This window comes from Gorilla gorilla, chromosome 2 (assembly GCF_029281585.2).
Source record: "Gorilla gorilla gorilla isolate KB3781 chromosome 2, NHGRI_mGorGor1-v2.1_pri, whole genome shotgun sequence".
Lineage (NCBI taxonomy): Eukaryota > Metazoa > Chordata > Mammalia > Primates > Hominidae > Gorilla > Gorilla gorilla.
In genome coordinates this window covers 53,223,840-53,238,324 of record NC_086017.1, presented here as the reverse complement: position 1 = coordinate 53,238,324, position 14,485 = coordinate 53,223,840, and the positions used below count along the sequence as shown (strand labels likewise).

The 14,485-nt window shown below is 39.0% G+C and overlaps 1 protein-coding gene across 6 annotated transcripts in view; it reads right to left on the bottom strand.

Annotated features, from left to right (window-relative positions):
- Window positions 1-14,485, bottom strand: part of SNRK (SNF related kinase) — a 64,645-nt gene that overhangs the window by 11,361 nt on the left and 38,799 nt on the right. For all 6 annotated transcript variants that reach the window (XM_055381407.2, XM_004033946.5, XM_055381408.2 and 3 more), the window contains one exon: window positions 7,543-7,684. In XM_055381407.2, the coding sequence (XP_055237382.1) occupies window positions 7,543-7,684 (142 nt within the window). The remainder of the gene's footprint in view (window positions 1-7,542; window positions 7,685-14,485) is intronic.

Genomic DNA, 14,485 nt, shown 5'->3' with positions numbered 1-14,485 from the left:
TCTAACTCCTGGGTTCAAGCAATTCTCCTGCCTCAGCCTCCTGAGTAGCTGGGACTACAGGCACATGCCACCACACCCAGCTAAGTTTTGTATTTTTGGTAGAGACGGGGTTTCACTATGTTGGCCAGGATGGTCTCGATCTCCTGACCTAGTGATCCGCCCGCCTCGGCCTCCCAAAGTGCTGGGATTACAGGCATGAGCCACCACGCCCGGCCCATGTAATGTATTTTTAGGAAACTATTTTATTTAAAGGCACCATTTTAGCAGAATAAATAAGTAACACTCAGCAACTAAAAATGAAGTAAAAGCAGAACCCTTATGAAATGAATGACAAAGCTGGCCTTTGGCCTGTTTCTGCTTCAGCTTTACAAGCTATGTTGGGTGCATATAACAGAATATAATGTGTAAGGCCTACTGAAGGTAGACAGTACAACTAGAGCCCTTGCAAAGAGCTAGGACTCCAGCTTCAGTGTGAGGGTAAATGAAAAATGAGAAACAACTTAGAACTTCTAACTACAAGCTGGTCCTCACACAAGTCTGTGTTCCAAACTAATGATATCTGTGTGGTACACAGAAGTTAATTTATAGTGCTTTCAGCTGGAAGCACTCCTAGGCAACTAGTAGAGAAGTAAATACACCGACCCTTCCTGTAGGAATGTAACTTAAAACCAGCCTCAAATAATTCTCCAAATAATATTACAAAGAATATCAGTCAAAAACAAAAAAGAAACAAGGTACCAACAGCAAGACCTAGGAAACACAAGCAAAATCAGAATGTGAATACTTCAGATACTGAAATTTTCAGATGTAAAATGTAACTGTGTTAAATATGTTTAAGACATGAAAGAGAATCTTGAAAATAATATAGCCAGGGAACTAAAGATGATACTTTATACTATAAATAAAGCTACTATACATAAAATTACTAGGCAGTTGAGAAAAAACTAAATAGGGCTTCTAAAAATGAAAAATAATCACTGTAACTAAAAACAAAATCAATAAACAAAATTTAAAAAGACAGAATTAATGTAAGGTAAAATTAAGGAAATAACTATCAATAGACTGCGATAGGAAATACAAAACAATTTTATAAAAAGAAGAGGACAGAGTGAGGGAAATGAGAAAATGAGGAAGAAACTGTATTTGAAAAGATAATGGCTGAGAATTTTCCAAAATTCATCAAAGAGCACAAATCTTGAACCACTAAGCCTAACACATCCTAAGCACAATAAATAGAAAATCTTAAAGCAGCCTAAGTGAAGACAGGACACCTACGTGGAGACAAGAAGATGATAAGATGGACAGCTGACTTCTCAACAGCAACAATGGATCCCAGAAAACAGTGGAATAATATCTTCCATGAGCTGAGAGAAAATAACTATCAACCTAGAATTCTATACTCAATGAAACCATCTTTTAGGAGCATACATAACATGAAGACATTCCAAATAAAAACTGAGAATGCTTATCACCAACATATGCTCATCCAAACAAATTCTAAACAATTTTATTTTGACAGGATAGTGTGATTCCACTTGGAAGGGTAAACAGTTTCTGTCAAGCATCTGGGTAAATATGAAATTTTTAACTGTGTAGAATGATAATCATATCTACTTTGTGGCATTTGAAAAATTATTAAAATATTGGATGGTAGTTAAAATACTCTAAAGATTTTGTGTTGTTCAAGAAGAGAATAAAGAGGCCAGACGCAGTGGCTCACACCCGTCACCGCGGCACTTTGGAAGGCTGAGGCGGAGGGACTGCTTGAGCCCAGGACTCTCAGACCAGCCTGGGCAACATATCAGACGTTGTCTGATATGATTAGGCTTTGTGTCCCCACCCAAATCTAATTTTGAATTATAATCCCCATAATCCCCACGTGTCAAGGGAGACACCAGGTGGAGGTAAATGAATCATGGGGGCAGTTTCCCCATGCTGTTCTTGTGATAGTGATGGTTTTATAAGTGTTCAGTAGCTTCTCCTGAGTTCCTTTTCCTTCCTGCTGCCTTGTGAAGAAGGTGCCTTGCTTCCCCTTCACTTTCTGCCATGACTGTGTTTCCTGAGGCCTCTCCAGCCATGCTGAACTGCAAGTCAATTAAATCTCTTTCCTCTGTAAATTACCCAGCAGTTCTTTGTAGCAGTATGAAATGGACTAATACACCATCTCTACAAAAAAATTTAAAAAAAATTAGCCAGGTGTGGTGGCTTGCACCTGTGGTCCCAGCTACTTGGGAGGCTGAGAGGTCAAGGCTGTAGTGAGCCATGATTGCACTGAGGCATTCCAGCCTGGGTGACAGGGTGAGACCATTCCCCCCACACCCTCCAAAAAATAAGAATAAGCTATAAATTTTGTTAAATTAAGTATAAAAACATGAGGCCCCTGGGCACAGTGGTTCATGCCTGTAATCCTAGCACTTTGGGAGGCTGAGGCGGGTGGACTGCCTGAGCTAAGGAGTTCGAGACCAGCCTGGGCAAAATGTGAAACCCCATCACTACTAAAAATACAAAAAATTAGCCAGATGTGGTGGTGTGTGCCTGTAATCCCAGCTACTCCAGAGGCACAGGCATGAGAATCACTTGAACTCGGGAGGTGGAGGCTGCGGTGAGCCAAGATAGCGTCACTGCACTCGAGCCTGGGCGACAGATCGAGACTCCATCTCAAAAAATAATAGAAAAAAAAGGTATAAAAACATGTATATTTGGCCAGGCGTGGTGGCTCATGCCTGTAATCCCAGCACTTTGGGAGGCCCAGGCAGGTGGATCACGAGGTCAGGAGATCGAGACCACCCTGGCTAACACGTGAAACCCCGTCTCCACTAAAAATACAAAACATTAGCCGAGCGTGATGGCGGGCGCCTGTAGTCTCAGCTACTCGGGAGGCTTGAGGCAGGAGAATCACTTGAACCCGGGAGGCAGAGCTTGCAGCAAGCCGAGATCACACCACTGCACTCCGGCCTGGGCAACAGAGCGAGACTCCGTCTCAAAAAAAACCAAAACCAAAACCAAAACAAACAAACAAAAATGTGTATCTGTGTTAAAACAGGTAGAAAAATCACTAAAATAACAGACTATAACTTCCTAGCTAATTCAGGGGGAAAGTCAAATGAGGGGAAAAAGAAAAACCTTGGCAGGGTGTGGTAGCTCATGTCTATAATCCCAGCACTTCGGGAGGCAGAGGCTGGAGGATCTCTTGAGACCAGGAGTTCAAGAACAGTCTGGGCAACACAGTGAGACCCGGTCTCTACAAAAAGTTTAAATATTAGCCAGGCATGGTGGCACACACCTGTAGTCCTAGCTACTCAGGAGACTGAGGCAGGACAATCACTTGAGCCCAGGAGTTGAAGGCTGCAGTGAGCTATGTATGATTTTACCACTGTATTCCAGCCTGGGCAACAAAGCAAGACCCTGTCTAAGAAAAGAAAGAGAGGGAGGGAAGGAGGACAGAGGGAGAGAGCAAGGGAGGGAGAGAGCAAGGGAGAGAGGGTGGAGGGAGGGTAAGGAGGGGAGGAAAGGGAAGAAGGGAGGGAAGGAGAGAGGGGAAGAAACAGATGGCAGAGGGAGGGGGAGGGAGGGAGGAAGGAAAGGGAGGGAGGGAAGAAAGAAAGAAAAAGAGAAAGAATGAAGGGGAAGGGAAAGGAAAGGAATCCTCCATCAACTCCAAAGAAGAATGGGGTAAAAAGAAAAAAAAAAAACTGAAGTAGGACAAACATAAAACATATAAAAAGATAGCATAAATAGATCTACATCTATCAGTGACTACAATAAATGTAAATGGAATAAACTCTCCATTTAAAACACAAAAATGATCAGATGGGATTAAAGAAAAACTTGGCTCCAGCCTGTTAAAAAAAGATGTATTTAAAACCAGGACAATGGGAAGTTTAATAAAAGAAAGAAAAACTATACAGCACACAAATGGTAACCAACAGAAGACTGGTGTGGCTAAAATTAGACAACACAGACTGACTTTAAGGCAAAAAAGCAGTACTAAAGAGGGCCATTACCTCACTGATAAAAATTGATAGAATGGGAAGATACGACACTTTTCAACTTGTTTGCACCTAATAACATTACCTCAAAACACTCAAAGCAAAAACTGACAGAGCTCCAAGAAAAAAACAAATCCACCATCACAGTGGAAGAGTATCTCAGTAACTGATAGATCCAGTAGGAGAAAGAAAAACTCATATAGGATGCAAATAATTTTGAACAGCATAATAAAAAAGCGTGATCTTAAGGATTTATGCAGAACTCCAAAACTGGAAAATATACACTATTTTCCAGAACAAAAAGATCTTATGCTAGGCCATAAGCAAGTCTCAGCAATTTGAAAAAACAAAAAAACAAAAACAACACTGGTACCATAGAGGCTATTATTCTTGGACCACAACACAATTAAGTTAGAAATCAATAAAAAGCTAATTAGAAAAATGCCATACATTTGGAAATGTAAAACACCGCTGTAAACAACTCACACATGAAATAAATCAACACAAACTAGAAAATACTTATTAGAACTGAATAACAAAAGGACTATAAGTCAAAACTAGTGGGATGCAGCTAAAATGGTATCAGAAGGCAATTTATAGCCTTAAATTATTACAACAGAAAAGGGAAATTTGTGAGCTAAGTATCCAACAACAGAAAGAAAAAGAACAGAATTAGCCCATGGAAGTGAGTGGCACGAAATACTACAGACAAGAGAAAAGAAAATTAATAAAACATAAAACAAAAATTATAATTTTTGTTAATAAAAGCAAAAGGTAGTTCTTAGAAAAAGACTAATAAAATAACAAACTTCTGGCAAAACTGATCAAGACAAAAAAAAGATAAGGCACAAATTATCATTATTGAAATTAAAAAGGACAATATATCCACACTTCCTATAGACTTAAAAAATATAACTAAAAGATATTATAGGTTGGGCGTGGTGGCTCATGCCTGTAATCCCAGCACTTTGGGAGGCCGAGGCAGGCGGATCATGAGGTTAAGAGATTGAGACCATCCCGGCCAACATGTTAAAACCTTGCCTTTACTAAAAATACAAACATTAGCTGGGCACAGTGGCACGCACCTCTAGTCCCAGCTAACTGGGAGGCTGAAGCAGGAGAATCGCTTGAACCCAGGAGGTGGAGGCTGCAGTGAGCCGAGACTGTGTCACTGCACTCCAGCCTGGGAACACCACTAGACTCCATCTCAAAAATAAATAAATAAATAAATAAATAAAAAAGATAATATAAATACTTGAGGTTAATACATTTGAAAAATTAGATAAAGCAGACATGTCCCTTAAAAAACACAGCTTAGCAAAACTGAAATAGGAAAAAATTTTAAAAACCTAAATAGTCCCAATAATTTTTTTTTTTTTTTTTTGAGACAGGGTCTTACTCTGTTACCGAGACTGGAGTGCAGTGGTGCAATCGCAGCTCACCGTATCCTCGACCCTCTAGGCCCATGCCATCCTCCCACCTCAGCCTCTCCAGTAGCTGAGACCACAGGTGTGAGCCACCATAACTGGCTAATTTTTCTTTTTGTTTGTTTGTTTAGTAGAGACAGGGCCTCCCTATGTTGCCCAGGCTGGTCTTGAACTCCTGGGCACAAATGATCCTTCCATCTTGGCCTCCCAAAGTGCTGAGATTACAGGAACGAGCCACCATGCCTGGCCCCAATAATAATTACTATTTTTTTGAGACAGAGTCTCACTCTGTCGCCCAGGCTGGAGTGCAGTGGCATGATCTCAGCTCACTGCAACCTCCACCTCCCAGGTTCAAGTGATTCTCCTGCCTCAGCCTCCTGAGTAGCTGGGATTACAGGCGCCAGCCACCATGCCCGGCTAATTTTTGTATTTTTAGTAGAGACAGGGTTTCACCATGTTGATCAGGCTGGTCTCGAACTCCTGATCTTGTGATCTGCCTGCCTCGGCCTCCTTAAGTGCTGGGATTACAGGTGTGAGCCACTGCGCCCAGCCTCAATAATTATTAAAAATAATCCTTCTAGGAGGGAGACACAGACAGCTACTAAGATACTAGGAACTGTTCTATTTCTTAAGCTAGATAATGGGTACACAGGTCCTCATTTTACTACATATACATTGTATACTTATTTGAATGATATATATATCAATATAAAAATAAGCTTTTTCAGTAGAAGCTCTGGAAATACTCCTTGAATTACAACATGCATCACAAACATCCAACATGCAGACAACGTATGCCCCCAGACAACTGCCCTGCTTCTTGGGGTAGAGAATAGTTAACAGTAAGGTCATAAAAATAATCATCATCAATATTCGTAGTTTCCTATGTGCTAAGGACCGAGCTAAGAGCTTTACACATATTAATTCATTTAATTTTCACAATAACCCTATATGGTAGTTTCTACCACTCTGACATCATTAGTAAATGGAGAAGTCAATATTTGAATCCAGAGTTTCAATACCTAAGTTTTTTTGTTTTTTTTGTTTGTTTGTTTGTTTGTTTTTGAGACGGAGTCTCGCTCTGTCGCCCAGGCTGGAGTGCAGCGGCGCGATCTCGGCTCACTGCAAGCTCCACCTCCAGGGTTCACGCCATTCTCCTGCCTCAGCCTCCTGAGTAGCTGGGACTACAGGCGCCCGGCTAATTTTCTGTATTTTTAGTAGAGACAGGGTTTCACCATGTTAGTCAGGATGGTCTCGATCTCCTGACCTTGTGATCTGCCTGCCTCGGCCTTGAATACCTAAGTTCTTAAACATCCACCTGAGATGGGGCTTCATTTAGAGAAAAAAAGTCCTCGGGCAATCAGATTTCCTTCTTACCAGCTGATAGGAGAAACTCAAAACTCTGTTTCTACAGCAAAGTCCTGTAAGTAGTGGCTATAATCTCAGCTGAGCTCATTAAAAAATGTCACTTCAAATGTCAATACTGAACTTCCAACAGTTCTATTCCATTACTATATTTCTCACTACACATATCATAGTACTATGTACTACTTTAAATTCCAAATAACTGAGTATACTTTTTATGCTGGCTTCCCATAGTCACATAAACCTAAACAGCTCTTTAGTCAATTAGCGGAAGGTGTGTGAAGAAAATTATGAGACATACTATGTAAACCCTAAAATAGTGTGTTGATGGTCTATTCAGGAAAGAAAATGCCCTAACTCTTCTCTGGAACTTAAAACAATTCCAGGTGATCTTGCTTTGCTCATGCAGAGAAAAGTAGTTCCCATGGTATTAACCACCCATTCCCATGGTAGTTCCCATGGAAATAACCACCACTCCTGAAGGTTGAAGATGCATGTAATAAATTTCTTGAATAAGAAATAGATGAATACATTTTGTACTCTAATATTAAATTTCAGATCATATTCAGGGGCTAACCACCCCCACCCCCGCCGACCAAACACACTGAAAGAACAGCAGAAATATTAAATTCAAAAATTAAAATCAACCCAGATGCTTGGATGTTTGAAGTCCTCTCAAATTTTCTTGACATATTAATGGAATTAAAACTTCTGGTTTTAATCTGAGTCCTTAAGGTTTCCACATACTTTGTTTTACTTACTCTTTACACTCTTTAGACACATGGGATGGTACTGTATATTTGCAATCCATGATCATTGTCAGTGTTTCACTGTCATTGGCTTCTTGAAAGGGCGGCTGCCCACACACCAACATGAAAAGGATCACTCCCAGACTCCAAATATCTATAAATCAAAGACATACTTTAAAATATTGGACTAATTAGAAAACCAAAGACATTAAAAGTGGGCTAACAATATTATTTTATCTTGAGCAGTCAAAAGCATTTATATCTCAAAGTACAAACATCCATGAAGGAAAAGAAGCCCCAATAGGGCAGGGAAGGTGTCTGTCTTCTTCAATGTTTTTACAGTAATTTTACAATAAATGTTCGATGAAGAGATAAATTAATGCCTTTGGTAACAGAGCAATAACATCAACTGAAAAGTATCCAGGTGCCCAAGCCAACAGACAACACACTGCTGTTTTTCCCATTAGAATATATACCAGAAATAAAACTAATATATTAATACTCTGAGACCGGAAAAGAATTTTGCCTAAGGTCACAATTATGTCAAGTTGTTCTTTACCTCAATGCTAGTAAGGTAACCAGGTGATGTAACTCATGTCATTTTATACGCAAGAAAATTAAAGCTCAAGGAGGAAAGAAACATGGCCATCAATATAGTCAATCAGGAAAAAGACTGCTTATATATTACTCCAGAGGATGAAACTTGGTTACTTAAGAGACACATTTCAGCTAAAAAATGGGGAACTACTCAATGGAGCCGTTACAATACCAGAAAAGGCAGTGAGTTATCCATCACTAAAAGTATTCCAGCAAAGGCAGGGCAAACATCTGTCTAAAATTTTGCATAAGGCATTTCTGCACCAATGGTAAGGCTGGGCTAGCTGACATCTAAGGACCTGTCAACTCTAGCATTAGACGAACTCTGACAGTAACAAACAACTCCTTACCTCTTTCATCATTAAATAAAAAGCAAACCCATCAATCATATGGGAAAATGATCTTTTGTTCAGATGAAAAAAAATTTTTAAGATGGAAAGGACTTAGGAAAGGCATCACAAATCATTCATTCATTCCAGAAACTAAAGAACAGGCATGACAATATAAACATTCACATAATAAGAAACGAATTCAAGAAGTATTCTAGACCACAAAAGGCTTAAAAGAGAATGGAAGGGCAGACCACATGGCCTTTGTCATCACATCTGTTAACATTCAACTGCTGTTTCCATTTAAACTTAAAACACCCAAAATAATGTAGGTTCCATGTTATTTCCCAAGATAATTAAAACTTAATAAAATATCTTTTCCTTGGTTCAAACTAAACAAAGATTGGCAACAAAGGCAGAAACCCAAAAGTTACATACAATGTGATTTTTTTAATACGTACAATAAATTTTACTACGGATACTCTGATGGAAACTAATGAATCAGATGAAAAAAGCAGACTGAAATTAAACATTTATGTAATTGAAGATGAAAGAGACCTATGGATCATTCAGTCCAAACCCTTGGTTCTGCAGTGTCCCTAAGAGGTCTGACATTGCTTTTTGAATGCATGCATTATCTGCCCTAGGACAGCAAGCTGACTCAGGAGTCCACTCCATTCACTGTCATTTCTTTGCCTTGACTTTGGAATCCAGAGAGCCAGCCCCATTCAAAAATCAAACATATCTTAATAATGGCGACTAGTCACATCTATTCTTTAAATAGCCAGTGAAATGAATTTATAACCCCAGTCCTAGTAGTACCTTATTAAGATTTCTGAAAGGAAATTTATATAGTTGATGTTTAACTTAAATCCTCCTCTTTGTACCACTCAAATCTGCTATTTTGGGTCACTTGTCCCAACTCCCAAGCCACCACTGTGAACAAGTGGCAATTACAATTATTCTCCTTTTATTGCAATGTGCACTTCATTTACAAAAAGTTATGTTTCAGAAATTCACTGTAAAGTAAATCCCACCTTTCCAACTATGTCCATTATCCAAGGAGGGAAACCTACCAAGTTTTAAAAAATAATATATACTTGGCTGTCCCTCCATAGCAAAAAAAAGGGGTGATTTTAAATGGCTGACAATGAAAATACATAAACAATAAAAATCCAGGTAGTTAAAAACTTTTTCTTCTATTGTTCAAATATTGACAATGTTTAATGCGACTACTTATAATCATACCTAACCACTAATACACATGTATTTGAAATACAGTAAATTCATATCTTTCCATATAAGTCCTACAAAACATCAACTTTTATAAAATGAGTTTAATTACATTATTTCCACTACTATCTCATACTATAACTGTACATAAACTAGTTTGGTTTTTTACCTCTTGTCCATGCCAAACTGGATATCTGATAGTGCAATTATTCAAAATAATGTTTTAAAAATATAATGAATAATATAAATATCAACTAACAATTACCCAACATTCTTATTTGACCGAAGAAAACTTTCTTTTTCTGTTAAAGATTAGCCTCACAAACAACAAGAAGTCCAATTATTTGGAAATTTTCTCTTCAGGATGATTTGTCCAATCACCTTAACACACTCTGCTTGTTATGATGTGATACATGATTAGAAGAATAAAAAAGAAGAAAAGCAACATAAATATACAGTCCCACAGTTTCCAGTTAGGGCTCAAATAATTTCTAAATATAGAAATGCTAAAAGGTTGAAAAAATTAGAAATACAATTCTATGTCAAGTAGTTGGCTAAGCTAAATGACATAATTTGAAGCATTTAAACTAGAAAAGAACAGCAGGGTAACTAAGTTTCAGAGAGGGCAAATGACTCTCCCACTGAGACAATGTGATTATTCAAGGGGCCATTTATTCCATATATTTATTTTCCAGACTTTTTCTTTTTTGAGACGGAGTCTCACTCTGTCGCCCAGGCTGGAGTGCAGTGGTGCGATCTCGGCTCACTGTAAGCTCTGCCTCCCAGGTTCATGCCATTCTCCTGCCTTAGCCTCCCAAGTAGCTAGTACTACAGGCACCCGCCACCACACCCAGCAAATTTTTTCTATTTTTAGTTGAGATGAGGTTTCACTGTGTTAGCCAGGATGGTCTCGATCCCCTGACCTCATGATCCATCCACCTCATTTTCCAGACTTTTTATTTCTCTTCTTACTTTACTTTTGTCTTTGAATAATTTTACTTTTTCATCCCAAAGGCCAAAGGAAAGAGATAAAAACAGGCCACTCCACAGAGCGCTACGACTTTAACCAAATTATTTTAAAATGTGTTCCCAATCTTTAAAATGGAAGTACTAATAGTAATCTACTTTCTTGTAAAGCTGCTATGGACATTAAATGAATTAAAACAGAATCCATGCTAAGTATTCAGCACAGAGAAAACATTCAAAGGTGGCTGCTGCTGCCCTGCCCTGCTTCATCTGTGGCAGGCACTGTTCTTGGCATAGCAGACAGAGATGAGTAAGAGATGCCCTTGCCCTTACAAGCCTCCCAAGCCACTAAGGATGCTCCAGTGGAAATCAGTGAAACAGATGTGGGAAACAGACAGTAGGTAAGTTCAAGCAGGCACAAAGCCAACACAGTTTGAGATGGGAGAGAGAAGAAACAGGGAAAGCTTCTTATTCTTAGTAATTCAGTTTTTTTAAAAAAAAGGTGATGATTCAGGAGCTTGGGTCCCCAGAACTAGACATCTGGTATTATAGGACTAAGAATGGCATCAACAAAAATTATCCACCATATTCCTCCACAAATGGGGGTGGGAAGTGGTACCTGTCTTAATATAACATTCATTTTAAGCCAGGCACAGTGGTGCATGCCTACAGTCCCAGCTAGCAGGAAGCCTAAGGTGGGAGGATCACTTGAACCCAGGAATTTGAGGCCGCAGTGTGCTAAACCACATCTGTGAATAGCCAATTGTGCTCTAGCCTGGGAAACATAGCCAGACCCCATCTCTTAAGAAAAAAGAAAAACCATTTATTTTAGAGAATATTTTAAATTATCTTTTTCCATAAGAAAAAAAAAAAAAAAACCGTGTTAACAAAACTACAAACTCCTAAGGTACAGACCACAGCCTCAGCTTGAGATCCTAAGACTGCAAGGGATCACTGAAACCGTAAATGGGGGATGGGGGTGTAATGGAGCGAAATGTACAGGGGACCTTATTATAATCATTTCTAAAAAATGTTAATGGAACTGTCTCTTCATATTAAAGACCCACGGGTTAACAAACATCAACCATCTGAATCAAATTTCATATAGATACGACTATCTGAAGTGTATGTTTTTATTTCAGACCCACCTATAGGCACTTGGTTAATAAAAATGAAAAAAAGGAAATATTTAATAAATGTAATTGGCTTGGTTTAAAAAAAAAAAAAAACCCCAACTCATGGAACTATGGGAAGGAGTAAAGAGATAATGAAGTTTTTCATAATATAAAGGGTGGGAGTTACAAGTTCCCCTTACTGGCTGCCTTCAAGCTAGCTGGAAATAAGGTCACAGAAATGAGCACTGAAGTCTCATCTGGCTAACACTTAGCAGGTCTATATAATATAACTGAATTATGCTATTTCTAGGGTTGGGGTAGAGTTTAAGATCAAAATGAAAACAAAACAGAATAAAAGAACATGCTAATCATTCATCTGAGGAAAAGCAAATGCCAACAGGGTGGGGAGGGGACTTCAGGACTACTGAGAGGTTTCCTAAAAAGTCATTTCTAAACTGAATTATCTATACAACAAAAGAGGAGGATTAGAAAATAATAAAAATGGGAAGACCAGAAGAAGGGTTTTAGGTAGAAACCTCTATTTTTTTCCTTTTATCAGCTTTATCAGTATAGCCATAAATAATGAAAGAAGCAATAGAACTAGAATGTTCTAAAACCACAGCAGATAAAATAGGGGCACCTTTTACAAGACCACTTCACAGCTGCCAGGATTTATGCAATCACTTTTCAGTTCCAACTACGGTCACAAGCCACTGACATATGACCTAACACTAATGTAGAAGGCAATGCTTTCTTAGAATAGCAAGTACTGTTTCAGAAGTGTGGAGGTCCCAGGAGTTCTTTAATAAAACCTAAGACCTTTGTTTTTTGTACGACACTCAGAAACCTAATTGCCCATGTTTATCCATCTGAATTCCTATTTACACGGAAGAACTACTTGTCTGCATTCAAAATCATGTAGAGCTTTGGTTACTAAAGATTCTTTCTTGTAAAACAAGATCAGTGGTTAGTTTTAAGGAACATGACTAGAAAGCATTCCAAAAGTAGAAAACTGTCAGATCATTTGAACTAACAGCATACGAAAGAAGCAGAAAAGGAATGAAGAACTTGGACAAGTTTTTAGATCTATTTTCTGATATGTCTAGTATTCCTGGTTTTATCGATACTCTAGTTAGAAGCAAGGTTTTATTATTTAACAGGGAAATGTTTCCTTTTCCCCTAGAAAGAATGAATGCCATCATCTGATACCTACTTTAAAACACTCCTTTCCCAGATCTTAATTCATCTAAATGTCCCTTGGGGACTTCAAAAATCAATGCTGCTAAAACTAAGCTTATCATTTTTTCCCCCAAGTTTATTTCTCCCCATCTACCCTGGTCGGTACAATCTAAACTTAGGAGACATCCCAGACTCCCTACTCTGAGGGTCCTCTGACTTCCAGATCAAGAAGGCACTGCCAATTCTAGGACGTGCTTCAAATCCTCCAATGATCCTCATCTTCCCCAAGGTCTTCCCACACTGCCCTCCAACTTAGAAACCTGGGCTACCTAACAATTTCAGCATCATTACAATGGGCTGTGATTACAGATATTCTATTTCCCTCCAATACTTGGAGCTCCTTGAGCGCAGAATAGGGCCTTCTGTTGAGCAGGCCCTAGTCTACATTCAGCCAGGGCCTGTTCAACACAAGTTTGCTGAATGAAAACCTGAAATTAAAAAGAGTTCTGCAAATATTGTGGGGCCCCCTCAAAAGACAGCTGAAGCAGAGTTTTAGGGTACAGAAGAAGGTGGTGGTTATTCCCAATCCTACACACACACACACACACACACACACACACACACACAGCTAAGAAGAAAAGGAGACTAAGAAGTGCTCAGAGCAGACTGTGGTGGGATAAATCAGGGAAGATAAGCTGCAGTTTATTTCAGTCACCTTTTTAAGGCCCTGTGCAAACTTGTTTTTTCAAGTTAAAACAGAAGAAGTTCAAGAAGTCCAAGTGTTATCAATCACATATTGTGGGACTGTACACATTCACACAAATCCAAACCAGACAAGCAGCAGACACCCTTCCAACTCAGCATTCCTTCATAAAATCATTTTACAAACCTGCTGTTGGTACCACTCAGGAAGAGTACTTTACAAATGAAAACGGAAAGATAAGATGGCGAAAACATCATACTTGGGCGATTTCTTTCAGTGTGGCCTAATGAAAATAGCATGCCTGGCCTAAAGCTTCAGAGAGACCTGGTTCAAATCCTCTGATGGCTGCTTAGCTGAGTTTCAATATGGATACTCATCCAAGGGGGGACCCATTGGAGAACTGCTTCACCAGGGATACAGAGTGGCTTTTTAAATTTAGTTTCAAGCAGTGATTTCACATTTCAAATTTCCCACAAGATTATGACAAATGCAATGCAATTTTTAGGCTTATATGCTTAACTTCGAACTAGAAAGAAGAAACATTTAAATTTAGCACCACATCTAAAAATGTCCAATTCTATTTGTCTAGTCAGTCAAATGCAACTAGATTAGAGACCTATATGAATCAGCATTTTATAAATTTGGAGTGTCCACCAACTAAACGTTTTAGTTTGATAGCTAGTGGAGTATTTTGATGTTTTCTTAAGTTGATGTTAAAAACACAGTCTTTTGGGCCGGGCGCGGTGGCTCACACCTGTAATCCCAGCACTTTGGGAGGCCGAGGCGGGCGGATCACGAGGTCAGGAGATCGAGACCATCTTGGCTAACACAGT